Source organism: Cnephaeus nilssonii (genome assembly GCF_951640355.1).
Source record: "Cnephaeus nilssonii genome assembly, chromosome: 2".
Classification (NCBI taxonomy): domain Eukaryota; kingdom Metazoa; phylum Chordata; class Mammalia; order Chiroptera; family Vespertilionidae; genus Cnephaeus; species Cnephaeus nilssonii.
This window is the reverse complement of record NC_137073.1, coordinates 81,385,259-81,407,304: the sequence shown is the minus strand read 5'-3', so window position 1 is coordinate 81,407,304 and position 22,046 is coordinate 81,385,259. Positions and strand designations below refer to the sequence as shown.

At 37.3% G+C, this 22,046-nt stretch overlaps 1 protein-coding gene across 3 annotated transcripts in view; it reads right to left on the bottom strand.

Moving 5' to 3' along the window:
• The window catches only part of ADAMTS6 (ADAM metallopeptidase with thrombospondin type 1 motif 6), a 213,140-nt gene that overhangs the window by 53,723 nt on the left and 137,371 nt on the right, over window positions 1-22,046 (bottom strand). For all 3 annotated transcript variants that reach the window (XM_079784695.1, XM_079784697.1, XM_079784696.1), the window contains 6 exons: window positions 15,486-15,588; window positions 8,858-8,991; window positions 6,768-6,894; window positions 5,503-5,583; window positions 583-746; window positions 85-223 (listed from right to left, as the gene is read on the bottom strand). In XM_079784695.1, the coding sequence (XP_079640821.1) occupies window positions 85-223; window positions 583-746; window positions 5,503-5,583; window positions 6,768-6,894; window positions 8,858-8,991; window positions 15,486-15,588 (748 nt within the window). The remainder of the gene's footprint in view (window positions 1-84; window positions 224-582; window positions 747-5,502; window positions 5,584-6,767; window positions 6,895-8,857; window positions 8,992-15,485; window positions 15,589-22,046) is intronic.

Genomic DNA, 22,046 nt, shown 5'->3' with positions numbered 1-22,046 from the left:
TCTTTAGCAAACACAAAGCATAGCTCACAACATGTTTTGCTTTCCATGCTGCCCTCTGGGTGGGCTGCCTAGTGGGTGTCTTACCTCCAGCACAAGTAGCGGAGCATTCTGACCAAGGCTGATGATTCCAGGTAAAGCCAATATCACTGTCTCCACTGCCAGTCCGAGGGATAGGAACATTGAACTTATATGTAATTCCCTCATACTTCTCTTGAAACAGAATCTGCCATTGAAGATAATTAAAATACAATGAGCCTTCATTCAGATACTTATTTCTTTTGAAGAAGATAATGCCATAAAGTAAGCCTTATAAGAAATTCAAGATAACTTTTAGAACACATGCACTTATATTGAATTTTCTCCTTCCATTTTCATAGGTAATTTAGAGCCATTCCTTTCATCTACCTTGTTTGGTTATAAACATTTTATTCAACCAAGCAATGAAATGGTCAAACATTCATATGGAAGAGCACTCTGGCTTTAACTTTACAAAGATTTTAAACATTTGGGCAAACCATTTCACCTTTATTTACCTAATTTAACTATAAAGCAGAGAAAACAAAGAGGCAAAGGCACATTTACCATGACAATGAGATTTGTCGAGGTGGGACCTGGAGCTACCAAGGATTCTGGTTCATCAGTTGGTCTCTTGTAGTCAAAAGTTGTCCCAGCAGCCTCAAACTTCTTAGGCCAGTCAATAGTCCAGCCACAATTAAGATAGTGTTCATCTGTTTCAGATTTTAAAGCTAAAAAAAAAAAGAATCACAGTACACCTAAAAATATGAAACTTCATTTACCACAGTGTCACTGGTAAATAACTGCACTGAAGTATTCAATGAATATTCATTTCCATTTAGAGATGGGATTCTTGACTATTTTCTAAAGTAAAAATTAAAATGGTAATTTTCCATGTGAATGCCAAGAAGCTATTAAGTATTTATGATGTCATTGATAGAAAGGAATAAAATGTTACCTGGAGAAATAAATATATGGAACTAACAAGGAAAAGTATGACAACAGAAATAACTAGGAATGGGAGAGATGGAGGAAGCAGACTTTCCTGTCGAAATATTGAAGAGTAATTATATGAATTTATGGGTTGGGGAGAAACTATGGTACTGGCACCCAGACAGACAACAACGCAACCAAACAGTTAGTTAAGAAATAACAACCAATAAAGAAAAAAAAAAAAAAACACAAACGAAGCATCTTAAAATATATGACAAAAGAAGCTTCTTAAATTAGTTTTAAAAAAAGACAACAAGATATGAAACCAAGACAAAAGACTAGCCATTTGGCAAATAATAAATTCAGCATTATGATGATGATGATGATGAATTTATATTTTATTTGTTATAAGTACCACAATTCCACTCTTAGGTGCATATCCAAAAGAAATGAAAATAGGTACTCAAACAAATATTTGTACATACATGTTTATAGTAGCACTATTCCCAATAACCAAAAGTAGAAACAACTCAATTGCCCACCAATGGATGAACGAATAAACAAATTGTGGTATTTACAATACAATGAAATATTATTCAGCCATAAAAAGAAGTACTAATTAATATATGTTTCAATGGTGATGAATTCCAAAAATATTATGCCAAGTGGAAAAGGCTAGACAAAAAAAGTCACATATTGTAAACTGCCATTTATATGAAATATCCAGAATAGGTAAATCCAATAGAGACAGAAAGCAGGGGTTGAGGAATGGGGAGTAACTGCTTAATGGACACAGGGTTCTTTCTGGGGTGATGAAAATATTTTGGAATGTACCAAATGCCACTAAATTGTTCACTTTAAAATGGTTGAATTCTATTTTATGTAAATTAAACCTCAATAAAAAAATGGTTTAAAAAGAGAGAGAGAAACAAAGAATAAATGCCAGAATAGTAAATATTTGAAAGTAAACAGTTGAATCATAAAATGCTTGGAGACAATGTGGGAGACCTTTTAAAAAAATAACACTGGGATATAAAAAGCTTTTTTAAGTATGACAAAACCCACAGAAAATATAAAGGAAAGGCTTAATAAATATGCATACATAATTTTTAAACCTATATTAAAAATGTATTTAAAACTATTGACAGAAAAAGGTTACTGGCAGTACTGATAAGAAAAAAAGGTGTGGTACACATACACAGTGGAATACTACTCCTTTTGTGACAGCATGGGTGGACCTAGAGAGTATCATGTTAAGTGAAATAAGCCAGTCAGACAAAGACAAGTACCATACAATTTCATGTATATGTGTAATCTAATGAACAAAATAAACTAACAAACAAAATAGAAACAGACTCATAGATACAGAGAACAGACTGACAGCGGTCAGAGGTTAGGGGGTTGGGGGACTGGGTGAAAAAGGTGAAGGGATTAAGCAAAGGAAAAAATACCTCATAGACACAGACAACAGCATGGTGATTACCAGAGGAAAAAGGGGGTGGGAGGTAAAAAGGGTATAGAGGGGATAAGGGTGATGAAAGGAGACTTGACTTGGTATGGTAAACACACATCTATATAATACAATACACAGATGATGTATTATAGAATTGTACACCTAAAACCTAATAAGATATACTTTTATTTATTAATAAAATATAATTTTAATAACCAATGTCACCCAATAAATTCAATAAAAAAATTTTTAAAGAGAAAATACAGTGATGATTTTGATAATGATTACATGATTTCACAATGACAAACATGGCAGTTTACATTTTTTGTTATTATTTTAGCTTTTTCTTTTACATCCATAACTTGTTTCCTAAACCCATTTCTTCTAGGAATTACTTTTTCTACCTCTGTAATTTACCCAATAAATGTTCTCTTACAAAAAATTTTTTTTTAATTTTTCGGGCCAGATAAAAAGCAGCTCACCCTGGCCTGTGTTGCTCACTGGTTGGAATGTCGGCTCCAGCATCAAAGGTTCTAGGGTTCCATTCCTGGTCAAGGGTCCATACCTGGGCTGCAGGTTTCCCCAGGCCCAGATCGGATGCATGTGAGAAGCAACCAATCGATGTGTCTTCTCACATCAATGTTTCTCTCTCTTTCTCTCTCCCTCCCTTCCACTCTCTCTAATGGGGGGGGGGGGGGGGGACAAAACAGAAGCAGCCCCAAAAGACTACAAAGGTCATGGTGCAGTCTCTGCCTCTCTGGACCTCTACCCCTTGTCTTTAACAATACAGACCATTTTCATGCCCCCACTCCAATCTGACTGGCACATTTACTTGTATTTTCTTGACTTCAGATATGTTATGATGATTCATTTGTCAAAAAACAAATCTAATTAACCTTTTAAGATAACAGCATGTCAACCAATTTTAAGGATTATTTAGTCTTAAATTTTTCTTGTATTTAAAAATTTTTCTTTTCAATTCTCACAGTGGTTTTCTGTTTCATTTAAAATATCATCCCTAACCAGTTTGGCTCAGTGGATAGAGCGTCAGCCTGTGGACTGAAAGGTCCCAGGTTTGATTCCAGTCAAGGGCATGTACCTTAGTTGCAGGCACATCCCTAGTAGGAGGTGTGCAGGAGGCAGCTGATCGATGTTTCTCTCTCATCAATGTTTCTAACTCTCTATCCCTCTCCCTTCCTCTCTGTAAGAAATAAATAAAATATATTTAAAAATAAAATATCAGAATTACTTAAGTAATATAAGGACGTCTGAACCTGTATAATATGAAATAGTAAAATAAAAACTAAAAACAGACCACCACCACCCCCCGCCCCAGCAGCTTTGTAGTCTCCTTCAATTTGAGCTATCACTTTCCATGTTCCCAACTACTCAATTAACACATTTTTGCTGGTACCGTAATGTAGTTCAGAAAACACTGAACATTTAAGAAGTACTGGATAATTTACTAAAGGAGGAGGATGTGGCATTATGGACAGAGAATTATCAAAGGGAAAAATTTAATGTTACAAGTCTTATTTTTATTTTGAGTCTTGCTGATTCCAAAATTATGATGCAAAAATAAAGGGCTCTTCTAGAATAAAGGAAGAGCCTGATTATACTGATGTTCTATCCAAAGATGTATTCTAGATGTCATCTTATTTTTTAAAGACTTAATGAAAAAGCAATGATATGTTAAAGGACATAAGAACTCATCCAGGCCTCACTAGGTGTCTCTGGAGAACCTAAATCTGTTTTAAAAGATCAAACATCAAATAAGTAGAATATCCACTTCTTTCCATGTTGAAATAACTGGTACTAGATTTGTCCATCAACTGTAAACAACTAGAAAACTCACAAAACATATGAATTAGCTGTTTTTAGACATTGGCCAGGACAGGGCAGGACTGTAATATATGCAAAGAAGGGAAATAAGGTGAATTTGATCTTTTGACTTAAGAAATAATAACCTTTTCAACAAATGGTGTTATAGTAATTGAATATCCATATGAAAAAAATTGAACCTCAACCCTTACTTTATACCTTATATAAAAACTCAAAATAGACCATATACCTAAATCTAAAAGCTAAAACTATAATTTCTTAAGGAAATATTGAAGACTAGAGGCCCAGTGCATGAAATTCATGCACGGGGGGGGGGGGGGGGGGGGCGGTGTCCCTCAGCCCAGCCTGCACCCTCTCCAATCTGGGATCCCTCTCACAATCCAGGACTGCTGGCTCCCAACTGCTCACCTGTCTGCCTTCCTGATTGCCCCTAACCACTTCTGCCTGCCAGCCTGATCACCCCCTAACCACTCCCCTGCCAGACTGATTGATGCCTACCTGCTCCCCTGCCAGCCTGTTTGCCCCTAACTGCCCTCCCCTGCAGGCCTGGTCCCCCCAACTGCCCTTACCTGCAGGCCCAGTTGCCCCCAACTTCCCTCCTCTGCCGGCCTGGTCACCCCTAATTGCCCTTCCCTGCAGGACTGGTCACCCCTAACTGCCCTCCCCTGCAGGCCTGGTCCCCTCCAAGTGTTCTCCCTGGCAGGTCTGGGTACCCCCAACTGCCCTTCCCTGCAGGCTGGAAAATAGGGTATATTGGACTATATTGATGGGATTAGATATAATGGATTAGATATATTGGACTACTGTATTTTCCGGTGTATAAAATGACTTTTTAACCCAGGAAAATCTTATACGCCCAGTCGTCTTATACGCCGGAAAATATGGTAATTTTTATGTTTAGTTCTTACATGTGGTCCTATAAGACTTGGAATTTCATTTTAGCCTAAAAGTATTCCACCTCAAAGCAATATGTCTGTTTTTCTTTTTCCATCACCATTTATCCCTTTATGCCCTCTTCCACCTCCATTCACCTCCTACCCCCTCCCTCAACCACCACACTTGTCCATGTCCATGAGTTCTCTATTTTTCCTTCTCAATCCCTCTATACATCGCCCCCACCCTCCCCGCCCCAAACTCCATAGCTGTCTGCCTGCTCTCTGAGTCTGTCTCTATTTGGCAAAGCAGTATGTCTTTTCCTTCACGATATTGTGCTGTCCCTTCTCCTTAATTTTTGAAATCTACCAAAATATGCTACTCACCAATATAGGTAGGTGACACGGCAACTTCTCTGATTTCAATGTTAACAGAACCTCTTGGTATCTGCACAACTGTCAGGTAGCCTGGACCACAGAAGACAGCCAGTGTAAGTAGATTCTGCAGCCTCAGTCAGAAAATGAGTGTTTAACAACCATTCAGTAACGAGTTTCCTTATTCTATCATGCTTTCCTCAACTTTCCACTATACAAATTATGAAATATGGGCAAATTCCCCTTTGGGTTAATGAATACCTCTAGAGTATTTTTCTTTTCCTCTAAAATACCCCAGGATACTTTTAAAGCTTCAACAAGTACAATATTGGTTCATTTTATTTTCTCAACCATGGCCCACACATCAATCTACTGTGGAAATTCATATCTTAAAGAAACATGGCAAAATGAAGTCAAATAGAAGGGAAATAATATTTACTTAAAATATCTTACATAGGAACACACCTGCATTGGTGGAGAAAATGCAGTCTGGTTCAGCCACTGTGGAAGACTGTATGGAGTTTCTTAAAAAGTTAAAAATGGAACTCCCATTTGACCCAGTAATCCCACTCCTAGGACTATATCCCAAGAAACCAGAAACACAAAGCAGAAAGGATATATGCACCCCTATGTTCATAGCAGCACAATTTACAATAGCTAAGATTTGGAAACAGCTTAAGTGCCCATCAGCAGATGAATGGATTAAAAAACTGTGGTACATCTACACAATGGAATACTATGCTGCTATAAAAAAGAAGGAACTTTTACCATTTGCAACAGCATGGATAGAACTGGAGAGCATTATGCTAAGTGAAATAAGCCAATCGGAGAAAGATAAATTTCACATGATCTCACTATGTGTGGGATATAATTAATGATCAACATAATTTGATGAACAAGAATAGATCCAGAGACAAATGGCGGGGGGCCAGGGGGATTAGAGAGCAAAGGACTTGTATGCATGCATATTAGCATAACCAATGGACACAGACACTGGGACAGTGGGGGCATACTTGGGGTGGGAATGGCTGCAGGTGGGGGGGGAGTCAATTGAGGTCAAAGAAGACATATGTAAAACTTTAGACAATAAAAAAATAAAATAAAATAAATATCTCACATGAAGCCATATTTAATACTTTAAAAGACTGAAAGTAATTTGGGGGGAAAGCAATGTCTGCCTAAAGAAATTTTAAAATAAGGGGTGGTAGTGGTGATCAAATGTGGTGCCTATTCCAAGTACACAGATGCATGAGGAAGAGTTCTCTCTACACACTCACCTCCTCCTCTGGGTGACGTCTCATTGAAGAACCCTTCAAGGACATCGCATGTGCTTCCATCCCCTCCACAGACTCGACATTTATCTTCCTTAACACTGGATTCCAAAATATTATCACAACCTACATGCTGCAAACAGGAAGAATATTCAGTGTGTGAAAAAGAGGAATTCCTGCTAAGCAAATAAATGTAGCGTATTTATTTACTTTTTTTTTCAGTAAAGGAAATCAAAACAAGAAATATTTTCCTCTCTCTACTTTTACCTTCACTCTCCAATAAGTTCTAGCTAACATTTCTCAACACATAACTTTAAAGGAAAAAAATTCTGATTCCCCAGGAATGGATGTCTATATTTCTAACCTAGATTTATTTATTTATAGATAACATGCTTCAATTCTTAAAATATTATCATGTGTCAGCAATGGACTCTTACTTATACCCCAAATCAATACATGTAAGAACTAAGAAAAACAGCATTTAGTCCTATACAAGGTTATAACAGCAAGAGTCTTGACTGGGCATGACAATTTGCCCTTTCTCAATCACTAGCCCTTTTGGATTATCCAATTGTTAAAGTCAAGGATTGGCTGTGAAATTCATGACTGGGTAAATCTTTAAAAAGGAATACCTGTACCCACTAGCTGAATAAAACTGCCATAAACTCTACCTTTCAGTCTTTCATTGAACCATAGAGATGTGGATTCTTATGTATTTTTGGTACTTAAATTTGTATATTTGACAGTTAGCCATTGATACCAGGCATATAATCTCTGAATATACCAGTAAGCTGTACCTGGGTCTTAATCATCTAAAAAGAATTTTAATATTGTCACAGAAATAACCTTTTCTTCAAGTAAACACACACACACACACACACACACACACACACACACACACACACACACTCACACACACACACACACTGGGCTATCAGATACATTTGGAGGCCAGCAGCCAGGAAGACAGAAACTTTTGCAAGAAATTATGAGACTAAGTAAAATAGACAATGTTTTTGTATCTTCTTTCTTTCTGGGACTTAGCTTTGCACTTCTCTTTAAAGTAAAACAAAAACAAGAAAAAAAATACTATACAATAAAGCACAAATATGCAAATGGTCATCACACCCTCACGGCTCAGACACTCAACACTAGGGAGAGAGGAATGGGGATCAGCCAGGCTGTGGCCTGGGAGAAGGATCAGCCGCATGCCCCACGGTCCTGGGTGCCAGCGGCTGGGGCTGCAGCCCGGGAGAGGGACAAGCCACCCACCCCGCGGTCCAGGGTGCCAGTGGCTGCACCTGTGGCCCAGGAGAGGGACAAGCTGCCCACCCCACAGTCCCCGCGGTCCCAGGCACCAGGGGCTGCACCTGCGCCTGTGACCCAGGAGAGGGACAATCTGCACACCCCATGGTCTCCCTGGTCCCGGGTGCCAGTGGCTGTGTCTGTGGCCCGGGAGAGGGACAATCTGCATGCCCCATGGTCCCTGCAGTTCCAGGCACCAGCGGCTACACTTGTGGCCCGGGTGAGGGACAAGCCACACACCCCATGATCCTGGGCACCTGCAGCCCAGGAGAGGGACAAGCCTGCAGCTGTGGCCCAGGCAAAGCCGCCTGCCCACGGTCCCCTGCGGCTGCGGCCAGCCCAGGTGAAGCAGCCCAGGTCCTGGGTGCCTGCGGCCGGCCAGAGGGAGGGAAGCCCGGGTCCTGGGTGCCTGTGACTGGCCTCCTGGGTCCTGGGTGGGGGGCGAGGCAGAGGCAGTTAGGGGCGATCAGGCCAGCAGGGGAGCAGTTAAGGGTGATCAGGACAGTAGGGGAGCAGTTAGGGGCAATCAAGCAGGCAGGCAGGCAGAGGTGATTAGGGGCTATCAGGCAGGCAGAGGTAGTTAGGGTCAATCAGGCAGGTAGGCAGAGGGGTTAGGGGCGATCAGACAGGCAGGCAGGTGAGCGGTTAGGAGCCAGTGGTCCCTGATTGCTAGAGGCAGTCGGACATCCCCCAAGGGGTCCTAGATTGGAGAGGATGCAGGCCGGGCTGAGGGACCCCACCCCCCGTGCATGAATTTCATGCACTGGGCCTCTAGTGATCATTTAAGCAACCTTGCATTCTCCGTTGATACAGATATCCAGTGAATCCACATTGCACCGAGTCCCATCAATCACTGCAGGGGCACGTTCAGTGTAGAAGTTGTAGCCTTCAGCCAAGCAGTGTAATGTGCAAGGTTTCACTCCACCTGGAAAAATGCAGTAAAAAATAAATAAATGGAGTGGTTCTCCTATGAGAAAGTGATCCAATATTACCCATAGCAAATTTACAATTCATATACACATCATTCCCTGACTATATCCTTGGATGTGTAGGTTTCTTTCCTCTTTTGCTAAATTTTCATTGCTTGTGCAACTTAATGAAGGTCCTGCTAAGTAGTTTTAAAGTTTAAAAATTTTAGGTGTTTCTAATATATATTTACAATATATTTTGGGTCAAAAGGGATCACAGTGGAGGGACCTGAATGTTGAAGCAAATAAATGAAATAAAAACTGTTTTTAAAAAATGAACCAAGGAAATACAGTTTAAGGAGGCTTGAGACTTTTACCTTATATGACAAATCGGAATTTCTGCAATTCCAATACAAAAACTAGAAGCTGATTCAAAAACTCTCCTACTTTAGCAGGGACATGGTAGTTGTAAAATAAACCTATTTGTACCTGTTTTAAACATATCATATTCCGTGAGTATCGCTTCAGTGTGGAGATAAATTGTTATCAGATTAGCAAATCAAAGATAAAATTAATTATAGTATTAAAATTGAATAGTTAAACTAATATCTAATATTATTTTGTGAACACATATAATTACTTGAGCATTTTCATTTTGTCATTGAAATTTGTATTTTTTAAGGTTGATATAAAAGATAGGTATGAATAGTAGCCATTTAAAACAACAAGCAAAGTACATGTCATAACCTCATAATATATTGAAAAGTAGCAAATATGGATATATTTCACTCAAAACAGTGCATGAAAAAGTGACTTATAAATATGCAACTATTGATTTAAAATATGATGTAAGAAGAATACTTTCTGTTGACTCTTCCTTTTTTGAAGTTTAAAACACATTGGTCTTATTCTAATTATTCTGATAAAATTGCTCTTTGAAATAAAGCTGACTACTTCTTATAAAGAAAATAAGGCAGAAAGATTGAACCAACATGCCTAGGTCTCAGTGAAGGTAGACACCAGCTTGCTGAAGAGTGAAGGTATGTGGAGTAAAAGAGAGAAGCCAACTGGCTGGTGAACACAATGATAAGTGAGAGAAAGAACATTCCATTAAAGGAGATCACTGTTATAGTTGACTAGAGGCCTGGTGCATGAAATTTCATGCACTAGGGGGGCAGGTGTCCCTCAGTCTAGCTTGCACCCTCTGGCAGTCCGGGGACCCCTCACTCTTTACCGCCCACCTGCAACAGAGGCCTCTGGGAGAGGCTACCGCCACCACCACTGCGCTCGCCAGCCGTGAGGCCGGCTTCTGGCTGAGCAGCGCTCCCTCTGTGGGAGCGCACTGACCACCAGGGGGCAGCTCCTGCGTTAAGCATCTGCCCCCTGGTAGTCAGTGCACATCATAGTGACCAGTCTTTCTGCCATTCAGTTGATTTGCATATTAGGGTTTTATTATATAGGATAGTTGTCATGCAAGAAGATGGCCCAAAATATTTTCACACGCCCTATTTTTCAAGAGAAGATTAAAAACCTAGATTTTTAAAATATAACCTGTTCTTGGCAACTCATTCAACATTTTCAAAAATACTGTGAAGGTTAAAACACGTATGTAAGTAAAAACTGATCTTGAACCACCAGTTTACAACCACTGGCCCAAGTTCATGTTTTCTTCCATTTTCTTTATCTGTAGGCTATAAAACTCCTATATGACTTATAAGGTTATTATTAAGCTCAGGGTAATGATATATTTTGCTGTCCTGAGCACAGAAATAATAAGTAATCAATAAAATAATTTCTTTCTGAACTGATAATCAAGGTATTTATAATCTATTTTTGTAAGATTCTCATGAATAAAATTGCTCTAAATTTCCATGAATATTACTGGGATTGTTTTCATTACTACCTACTATTATTCTTTCCCCATTTATTATTGTAATGTTTTGAAAGTTAACGTAGCTTTTTTTTGTAATGGGCTTTTTAAAAAGAACACTTGCCTTTTATTTACTCAATTTTAATACTATATTAATTATGTAACAGTATTTGACAGGCAAGACATATAATTGCTATGGTTGTATTCATAGAAATAAATTTCCTCCTTTTTCACTGCTCAAGATGTATTTAGCTTACAATGAGTTTTCAGAAGAGGTACTGCTATTATTTCAAGAAGGGATTTTGGATGATTTTCTAAATGGAAGGTCACATTACCAATTACCTTCATTTAAAGCTTATTATGAATTTAGTGTTAATTCATTCCACTCAATTACCTGGATGATAATTATTAAATCCTCCTACAATAAGATAAAACAATCCCAAATGTATATGAACTTAATAAAAGTGATTCAAAATACATGAAACAAAAACTTATAAAAAAGAAAGTAAAGTCATATAATAGTACAAGATTTTAACACATTTCTCTCAGTAATTGATAGAAGAGCAAGAGCAGAAAAAAACACAGAAAGAATAAAAAATATTTGCATAACACTAGCCAACTTGACCTCATGGATATCCACAGAATACTACTATATCCAACAACTGCAGAAAACACATACTTTTCAAGTATAAATAGAACATTCACCAACATGGAGAATAAGCTGTATCATATAACAAATTTCAATTAATTTTAAGAATTTAAATAATACAGAGTATTCTCTAAGGATATTAGAATTAAACTATAAATTAATAACAAAAAATCTAGAATATATAAAATATTTTGAAATGCCACCAAAAAACTCTAGAACTGATAAATGAATTCAATAAAGTAGCAGGATACAAAAAGAAATAAAAATGACAGTTATAAATAACCTAAATAACCCATGGGTCAAAGAAAAAATCACAATGTAAATAGGATAATACTTTGAAATGAAGGAAATAAAAACAGAAAAGTGCTACAGCCAAGTTGTTTCTCTGAAAAGATAATTAAAATTGATAAACCTCAAGTAAGACTGATCAAGTAAAAGAGAGAAATAGATATTATAAATATCAGAAATGAAAGAGCATACATCACTCCAGATCCTACAGATATTAAACAGGATAATAAGAGAATGTTATGATCAATTTTCTATCAAAACATAAATTTATGTTACATGAATATAACATAAACTTATTCAAAGACACAAATTTGAAAACTTACATAAGAATTTAAAAGTCTGAATAATTCTTTTATCTGTTAAAGGAGCTGAATTTGTAATAATTTTTTTTTTACAAAGAAAATACCAAACATGCATGCTTTTACTATTTTTCCAAGGAAAAAAATAATACCAATGTTACAAACTCTTTCAAAATAAATAAGAATTCTATTTCAGGAAGCCAGAGTAACTCTGATACCAAAACTTGTCAAAGACATGACAAAAATAAAATTTAGAAATCAGTTTCCCTTATGAACATAGACACAAATATACTTAATAAAGTATTACTTATTAAATCTAATAACATATAAAAATAATAAATCATTACCACATAGGGTTTATCCTGGGAATAAAAGGTTGGTTTGACATTATAAAATCTATCTAGTAATTCATCATATTAACAGAATAAAGAAGAAAATCACATATAATTGCCACATGCACAAATTGTATTGAAGGGCCAAGTCAGTGCATTAAGACAAGAAAATGAAATAAAAGGCAAAAAGATTGAAATAGGTCATCTCTATTCAAAATAACATGACTATTTAGCAAAAAAATCCTAAATAACAGAATACAAATTTTTAATATATAAAAATTAATTGTATTTTCATATACTAGAGTTAATAATTAAAAATGAAAATTTTAAAAGTTTCATTTATAAGTAGTGTCAAAACACATAAATTACTCAGAAATAGGTTTAACAAAAGATGTGCAAGACCTTATACCTAAAACTACAAAACATAGCTAGAGACATTTAAAAAGACACAAATACATAGAGATATATGGTATGTTCATAAATTGGAAAATTCAATATTTGAATTTATCAGTTCTCCCTGTATTGATCTACAGATTCAACATGATAACAAGCATAAGCCCAGCATGTTTTTCTGTAGCAATTAACAACAAATTTTATAATTTATATGGAAATGCAAAGCATTTAGAATATCCAAATTACTCTTTTTAGAAAGATCAAAGTTGGAGGAACTTACAATAATTAAGTCAGTGTGGTACTAACATGGGGCTGACAAATAGATTGATGAAACAAAATAGAGTCCATAAATATACTACAAATACACACCATAACCCTAAATTGTTTTAGATTGTACATCTAAATGTAAAAATAAAAAATCTGGCTTTTAGAATAAAAGATTAAAAAATACCATCTAGAGTTAAAGTAGACAAAGATTTCTAAGACAGGACACAGAACACAATAACCATAAAATAAAAAAATTGGAATTCATCAAAATTAAAATCCTATACTCATCTAAAATACCATTTAAAAAGTAACAGGAGAGCCACAGAAAATATTCGTAAAACTTATCTGATAAGTGGCTACCACTAGAGAATCTATAATAATAAAAGCATAATATGCTAATTAGACTGGACAGCCGAATGACCTTCCGGATGTCCTTCCGGATGAAGCCGGGGCTGCAAGGGCCGAGCTCCTTGCACGAATTTCGTGCATCGAGCCTCTAGTGAAAAGATAAAATACCAATTTGAAAATAGGCAAAGAATGTGAACCCTTAACAAAAGAAGATACATAAATGGTCAATGAAAATGTGCTCAACATAATCAATAATCAGAAATACAAATTAAAGCCCTAGCCGGTTTGGTTCAGTGGATAGAGCATCGGCCTGTGGACTGAAGGGTTCCAGGTTCGATACCAGCCAAGGACACATGCCCAGGTTGTGGGCTCAATCCCTAGTAGAGGGTGTGCAGGAGGCAGCCGATCAATAATTCTCTCTTATCATTGATGTTTCTATCTCTCTCTCTCTCTCCCTTCCTCTCTAAAATCAATAAAAATATTTTTTTAAAAAGAAATGCAAACTAAAGCTACAGTAAAAACATCATTATACACCCATAAGAAGAAGACTGAAAACACCAAATGTTGGCAAGGAGATGGAACAAACAGAACTTACATTGTTGGTGGGAGTTGTGATATGGTACAATAACCTTGGAAAAATATCTGGGAGTTTCTTTTAAAATTAAACTCACACCTACCCTATTACTCAGCAATTCTACTCCTAAGTATTTACCCAAGAGAAATAAAAACATATGCCCATAAAAAGATGAGTATGCAAATAATCACAGCAGCTGATTCATAACAACTGTAAACTAGAAACACCCCAGGTATCCATCAGTAACAGAATGGAAAAGCAAACTTATTATAATACTGCTTAGCAATAAAAAGGAACAAATTACTTGTACATGCAATAATGCAGATAGATTTCAAAAATATTGGGCTTAAAGAAGCCTTGCACAAAAGAGTAAATATGACATAATTTCATTTATATCAAGTTCTGGAATAGGCAAAACTAATCTATGGTAAGAAAAAAAATCATAACAGTAGTTACCTCTTAGAACAAACAGGTAGAGGCAGCTAGGGATTGGGAAGGACTATGGAGGTAATGGTAATGTTCTATACCTCAACAGAGTTTTACAGGTGTATGCATTTGTTAAAACTCAGGGAAAGTACAGTTAAGATTTGTGCATTTCATTGTACATAATCTAACCTCAAAAGAAAAAAGTAAACAGTACTGAACTGGGGTTGATGTATGCATGCTTAATTACTTACAGGAAAGTATATTAATAACTATAATTTACTTTGAAATGCATCCAAAAATAGCATGGATTGATGAATGGACAAAGATAACTAGACATGTAATGAAAAATATATAATGAAATGTTACTGGTAAAATCTTGGTGGTGGATAAAAAACATCACTGTAAAATTATTTCAATATTGTTCTATGTTGAAATTTTTTCCAAAATGTTAAAACAAGCAAAAATTTTGAATGTGCATTCAATCTTTCCAAGAGAAAATTTTAACAAAATTTAGTTTGTATTTTGGGAGTGTAAGCAAACTTTTTGTGCTTACTGAACAACTGGTGTTTGATACATGCCCAAATTAAAGAGCAAAAATGTTTCTCAACACTAAAAAAGAATTTTAAAAGTCTATGGAAAGATCCTTATCCTTTTCTCAAGAAAGAACACATTTTCCTCCTCTTTGAGTTGATTTATATTGTTATAATTTGTTTTCAGGGTGATAGCTCTAAATACTCTACGATTATAAATAATTATAATGTAATGTCCACATACCTTAAGGAAGTCAAGAACTCAAAAGTATTATTTAGTTTTATATAGGTCCTTTGTAAATAGAATTAGGTGTTAAAAAATGATTTCTGATCATTTGTACTAACATAAAGTGCATTACAGGGAAACTAAAACATGAGACCTTTATAGTATTATAAGTATTTTCCTGCTTTGATTTACAAACACTAATTTTTACTAGTATGTGTAGAAATGTGTGTGTCTTTGTATTATTTATATATTCTTTCATGTTTGCAAAGCTCTCAAGCATGATGAATGCTCTGCCAGGTTATACATTACCTCCAGTATAGGGTTTCCAGTTATAATACTTTCCACGGAAAGGCATATTGTCAAAGTCTGCACACTGTTTCTCTCGAAAATCTCGGGCCCCCAAAGGACATGGCTAAAATAAAATAAAATCATAAATGGTACGATTGTTGAAAAATTCCAAAACCAAGGGACAGTGTCCCTAAAATTAAAATTGCCTGAACTCCGACACATTAGCTCACTGCCTTACTCTCTGGAATATGCTCTACTCTTTTACAACCAGTATTCAGACTGAAGTGTCTGAATTGTAATCTTAGTCACAGAAGAAATAAATGAAGTCATTTAAACAAAGTGAAGTGTTAGACAGTTTCCATATAACTTTACTCTCAGATGCATGTCATAGTCCACTTTGCAATCGATCCATCAGGTATCTCCTTATAAGCACAAATAAAAACCAGGAGAAGAAACCAAAACACAAAATCTTTTTTGGTAGCAGTGTTTGAGGTCCAGTTGCCACAGCTACTCCCAGCTCTTTATTTTAAGGAATCAAGAGGCAGGTTTTTAACATGACATTCAGCACTATTAATTGTGGTTTGGATCCCGACTACTATAGCTGTTTACTGTCTAGCTCTGACAAAAACCATATTTTAAGACATGGGATGAACTGGGCAAAACGCTAGGCCTCAAGTTTAAACACCTTCCAATTCAAGGAATGTGGATTTATTAGGATTTACATTTCAACTTTAACATCACAGAAAATAAAATACTAATTTGGTTCAAAACATGTACATGTGTTGAGTGGGGGACAGAGAAGGATGTTGGGAAGGTGAAGAGAGAATTATTTGTCTTCAAAATTTGGAATGCCTCTTCTACCTGGATTTTTTACAGAGGAAAATCTTGCCAATCTAGTTAGGTCCAGATGCCGAATACCACAGGGCCATTCTAAATTCAATACTTAAGTTCATAAAGAATTAGAAGTATAACATCTCACAGTGTTTGAACAATATGACCTAATTTGATGTACCTTTTAGAGTTCTGCAGCTGTCGCACCTAAAACATGAAGCTACTGCTTTTGAAACACTGATCGAGAAACACTCACTTTAAATGTGGAAGAATGGAGCAAGTCATTAGATAAAATTAATTGTGAATAAATAATGAGTATGTTACAGATACTCTCCGATATCATTTTCAGGCTTTTTACCACCTTCCCTGGGATCTCTACATTTACTGTACTTGACACAGTTTTCTGAGGGCAGTCCCTTGAAGCATGTGCAAAAATAATAGACCACAATGTGCACATATTTGCATGGTCACCATTACTTCCTGTGTACTGTGGCTCAAATTACTAGCATATCAAGTCCAAAGCCTCAGGTTCTGGAAATAGTGAGAGCAGGTCTACATTCTGTTATGGGCCCAGCATTTTAAAATATTTTTCTGCACATTAAAGTATGACAGTGCAATGCCAAGCGTAATGTTCCTGCCTGCCAAATTACCATTTGTACCTGTCTTTTTAAAGAAAATGCAAACCAAGTATGAACCGTAGGCTACACAGTGCATCCCACTGGAAACACATGCTTCTGGTGTCTTGTTTCATAGGGTGCTCCTGCTTTCCTTTTCCAGCCATTCTCAGGGAACCTCACACAAGGACTGGGAGTTGACAGTGGCCTTGCCATGCAGCAAGACTAGTTTTTAAGCAAATATTACCCATTTTTTAAAATACAAATAATTTTAACTATAGGTACAAGTTTTCACATAAAACTTAAGTATTTGTAAAGCACCGACTACCTAAAAGTTCTCACGGCTTTCAACCTAGTTGGAGAAACAAGATGCAAACAGACAAACCACAGCACTGTTGCAGGCAGTACTTACAGGACGGCACGATGCAGGTTGCCTATAGGTGCTGTATGAAGGCAAACGGTCAATGTGTCATGTGACTAATCATAGGGAAACTTTCCCTCTGGAAGCAAACCTTGAGTGTATTATAATTATAACAAAAGTATTATGAAAACTTAATCTCTGTAACATTATAAGATATGGTAGGAATTGAGCTGGTTAAGCAAAAGGACTTTCGGGGTAGGGGTTGGGGGGACTATTAAGAATAAAGCCACGGAAAGCCATGGGGACAGGAAGGGAAAGGTCGTATGTTGGGAATTAGTTGGAAAAAGGCCATCCTAGATGAAACAAACTGTATGGAAGCACAAGAGCAGATGACATTTCACAGAAAAGCACTGGCACATGAAAAAGCCTCAAATTAACAAACTAAGGTATCATGCTGGCCATTCACTTAAGAACAAAAACCCTATTCCTCATTATCTCGCGATGTCACTCCTAACTAGAAGAGAAAAGGTCCAATAGGAGGATATGGCTGTTTCGTGAAGCACTTGGATAATATTTTGTAAAATTTCTGATCCACTCTTTTCCTAGAACAACCACTCCAAGTGTCAGCATAATGAAAATATTAACAATGACAACAGCGACGTTGCATTTAGTGAGCACCTACCCTGGGGCACCCTGTTCAGAGGTCTCGAGATGTATTACCCATTGAATCTTTGTCTACACTCTTACGAGGTAGTTGTAATTCATAATCCCATTTTACAACCGAGTACTGGGTATAGAAAGGTTTGCTTAGTAATAGCTTCAGGGTGCAAGGACACCTCCTTCACCTGAGTGGCGCCTCCTCTGGACACTGTCTAAATGCTACAATAACAGTGTGAGGCTTTAGCTGTTAAGATACACAGATACCTAACAGGAGTAACTTGGGCTATGGACCTAGTCTTGTCATTTCCAGCTGTAAGTTTCTTATCTTCTCCAAGCTACTTTTTTTCCCCCTCATTTATAGAATAAGGGGGCCAATTCTTATAAAATAAGAATTTTGGAGTGAGACTATCCTGGATTCAATTCTAACGTTGTCATTTGTTTAATTCATGGCCTTGAGCAATGTACTTCATTTCCCAACCCTCATCTATAAACTAGTATTTACCTCCTACTTGAAGGTTCATGTAAAACGTTTAGCTCTGAACTTGGCACGTGGTAGCTCTGAATAACTATTGGCAGCAGTGCTGGTTTTGGGTCAGGCATCCATATCCCATCCCTCATCTTCCCTGCTCTGCTCTATATTTCAAGGGAACAAACTCTGCAAGCTCCATATTCCAGGCTTCCGTGCCAGCTGACTTCTGGTTAGGTGCAGGCAATGAAAGGCACGCGTGGGAGAAGCCAGGGTATTTCTCTCGTTTCCTCTCTACCTCAGGAGGCATCGTAGGCAGATGCAGAATCTTTCTGCGGCTCTAACTTCAGGAAACAAAAGCCCCGCACCTCCACCCATGCTATGCTTCCAGCCTCTGGACTCAGATAAAACTACCTCCTTCTGAGTCTCCCTGGTAGGAGTGGTGGCATCTTCCTGCTGACCCTGACCTATGGGCTTGCAAGCCTCTTCAATTGCCAAGAAACCAATTATGTGCATTAAATTCCCTCTATTTAAATATTCTGAGTGATCTATATTATTATGGTTGTATCTTTATTGATACATACAATAATCAATAATGATGAAGGAAGAGGAGGAAACTGGTAGGCTGAATACAGATATATTTCCATAGTTAATTGGTTAAGGGTATTAGAGGTTGGCAAACTTTCTCTGCAAAGGGAAATATCTTACCTAATAATAGACAAACATGTAAATTGACACCACCAGCCAATCAGGAGTGATATGCAAATTAACCCAACAAAGATCATGGTTAATTTGCATAATGAAAATACACAGGCGCCAAGTGATGGGGGCAAGCAGGATGCTTGCATCGTCGCCATGGCAATGATGCAGGCATTCTGCCCCACCCCCAGTCTCTCAGGGACTCTAGGCAGCGTGGGAAGGCGGGGCTAGAGCAGAAAGAGGCGACTCCCAGCGGAATGAGGCAGCTCCGGGACCTGAGCAGAAAGGGGCTGGGCCAGAGTGGAAAGGCGGTGCCGGCAGCCAGGGAAAGGAAAGTCCATTCTAGCACGAATCTTCGTGCATCGGGCTTCTAGTAGTAAATATTTTAGTTTTTGTGTTCCATACAGTATTGGTTGTAACTATTCAACTGTGCCATTATAATGTGAAAGAAGCCATAAACATATATGTAAATGGCCATGACTGTGTTCCAATGAAGTTTTATTTACAAAAAGAGGTGAGGGGCCAAATTTGGCCTAGGAAATAGATTTTGCCAACCCCTGCTTTAGGTGTTAACATAACAGATACAATCTGTCTGGCAGCACTTTGCAGAAGAACCAAACTTGATTATTAACTTTTAAGTTAATACCAAATCATACACTTTTAAGAATTGATGTTAGAATATAATCTAATTTGTACACTGTGCTTAAATGTCCTCTATAATTATCCCCAAAGTGGTCACACAATCTGAATAAGCATCTACAGAAATATCAAGTACTTTTAAGACAACTACAATTATTATCAGGTTCTTCCTTACATTCAGCCAAAATCTGTCTTGCTCTTTTCTTCTGGATCCGTACTGAGCAAATCTAACCCCTAGCTAAAAGGTATCTAGACCTTAATGGATTTCCTAAGGGCACATCATAACTCATCATCAGCCCCCTTAAAACAAGCACCAAGAACTGGCCTTTGTTTTGTTCAGCAAATGTATATACAATGCTTACTATGTGTCACATATGATCTAGGCTCTGGATATGAGGCAATAAACAAAACAGATTAGGTCCCTGCTTTCATGGAGGTCATTGTAATGGAGTGAGAAAGAAGAGAAACAAAGCAGGTTAAGGAGATTGATAGTGAGGCGGAGGGAAGTTTTAAATAGTACAGTCAGAGAAATTCTCTCGGATAAGGTGGCACTGGAGCAGATTTAAAAGAAACTAAGGGAGTGATTCTGTACACATCTGGGAAAAGAGTGCTCCCGGGAAACAGTAAATGCAAAGGCCCTGATGTTCACAGCCGCGCATGGAGGATGGGAGGGTCTAGGGAATTGTAGTAGACTTAGGGACTTGATCTCATGCTTTCTGGTTCTAGAATATATCCAGCTAGTGTTCTGTTCTCCCGATTTCAATGTCTCCTTCACTGAATGCTATGAATTTGTGTTGATGAGAAATAAGCTCAGTAGGAATTGTAGATGCTGGTTCCAAAGAAAGTGATCAAAGAAGAGTTAATTTCTTAAGAAAAAATTACATAAAATATATTTTTTTGGTTTTTGTTTAAAAAGAGTAGAGATTTTAAGGAGTAATGCTTTTTAAATTACTTAGGGATTATAAGTGCTGACACTATGCAGAAATCCTAACAGAGAACAATGAGCACAAGCAACAAATTCTTTCTGTAAAGCCTGACAGGTTTTCAGCCTCCTATGTTCACACTAATCAAGCATCCTCTCCTTTTAAAAAGCGACCAGCAGGGCCCCCATAAATCCAGAGAGCAAAGCTGCAGGTCTCAGCAACTTTTGATCTTAGTATTTTCAAAGAAATTTTTAAAATATTATCACTTTTAACACCATTTCTCAGAGATCTATGTTAAGTTAGCACATTCTAGAGACTATCTTATGTTTCCAATTTTATTGATAGTTGAAAAGCATCTCCTTTAGACTTAATCCTTTTTTATTGGTAGATAAATCTAAAAAAGAATAATTCATTGGGGGCATAAAAGTTGCTATAGAAAGAAATCTTAGCTTCTGCTGACAAACCTTCCAAGGGTATTTCTACTATGGGGGTTCTAATCATGGTTTTGTCCTGAAGAATAGGGTGACCTTGCAAGTCCATAAATCCATGTGTGCCTTCTTTACTTTCATTTGCAAAACATACCCCAAAAGCCCATACCTTTAAGAGAAATGCAACCCAAAATATTTTGCAAATGAGGAAAATGCTGAAAATCCTGTACTGTGTCTTATGGGTAATAAAGAGTGAGAAGCAGGCTGAGAATGAAAACTCTTTTTCCCCTTTCCTTCCCCCTCTCCTCTTCCTAAAGGAGATGGGCAGGGGGAAGATACCAGGATTCCTATGACTCAGGGAAAATTGCAAAATAAGCAATATTGGCATTTTGTTCTTCTACATTCTTCATGTCTTTCTCACCTCCTGTCTCTTTTTTCCTTTCTTGCTTTCACATCAAATGCAGTTTTACTTCTCCACTATTATACTAGAACAACCTTCTACACTTCTCAAATTTAATTCTCTTCTTCCTCTCCAGGATAGCAACATAGTCTTAGCCAGTAATGCCCCATTAGTTGGGGAAGCATGAGTGGAGTTTGGATTCCAACCCTTGCTCTGTTGAGCAAGCCATGCACCTGACATAGGTCTATGAAGAAGGGACATAGTGTTCATTCACCCCGACAGGCATCTTTTTCTAAATTACACAGAAAAAAAATGCCACGTGGGTTAAAAAGACCTTGCTTCCACACCCTCTCTTACAAGTTGCCAACAAAATTCCAGATTTCCTAGCTTCCAGGCACTGCCTGATTAGCTCATTAAAGTAGTACAGAAGGGCATTTCCAATGTTAAATTTTGTGTTCAATGCAAATAGTGAATCATTGCAACCCCCAGTTTTGATCCAACCTTCTTATCTCTTGTCCCCCATGTAATTTCTGATATATTTTTTTAGTTTCACTTTTCATT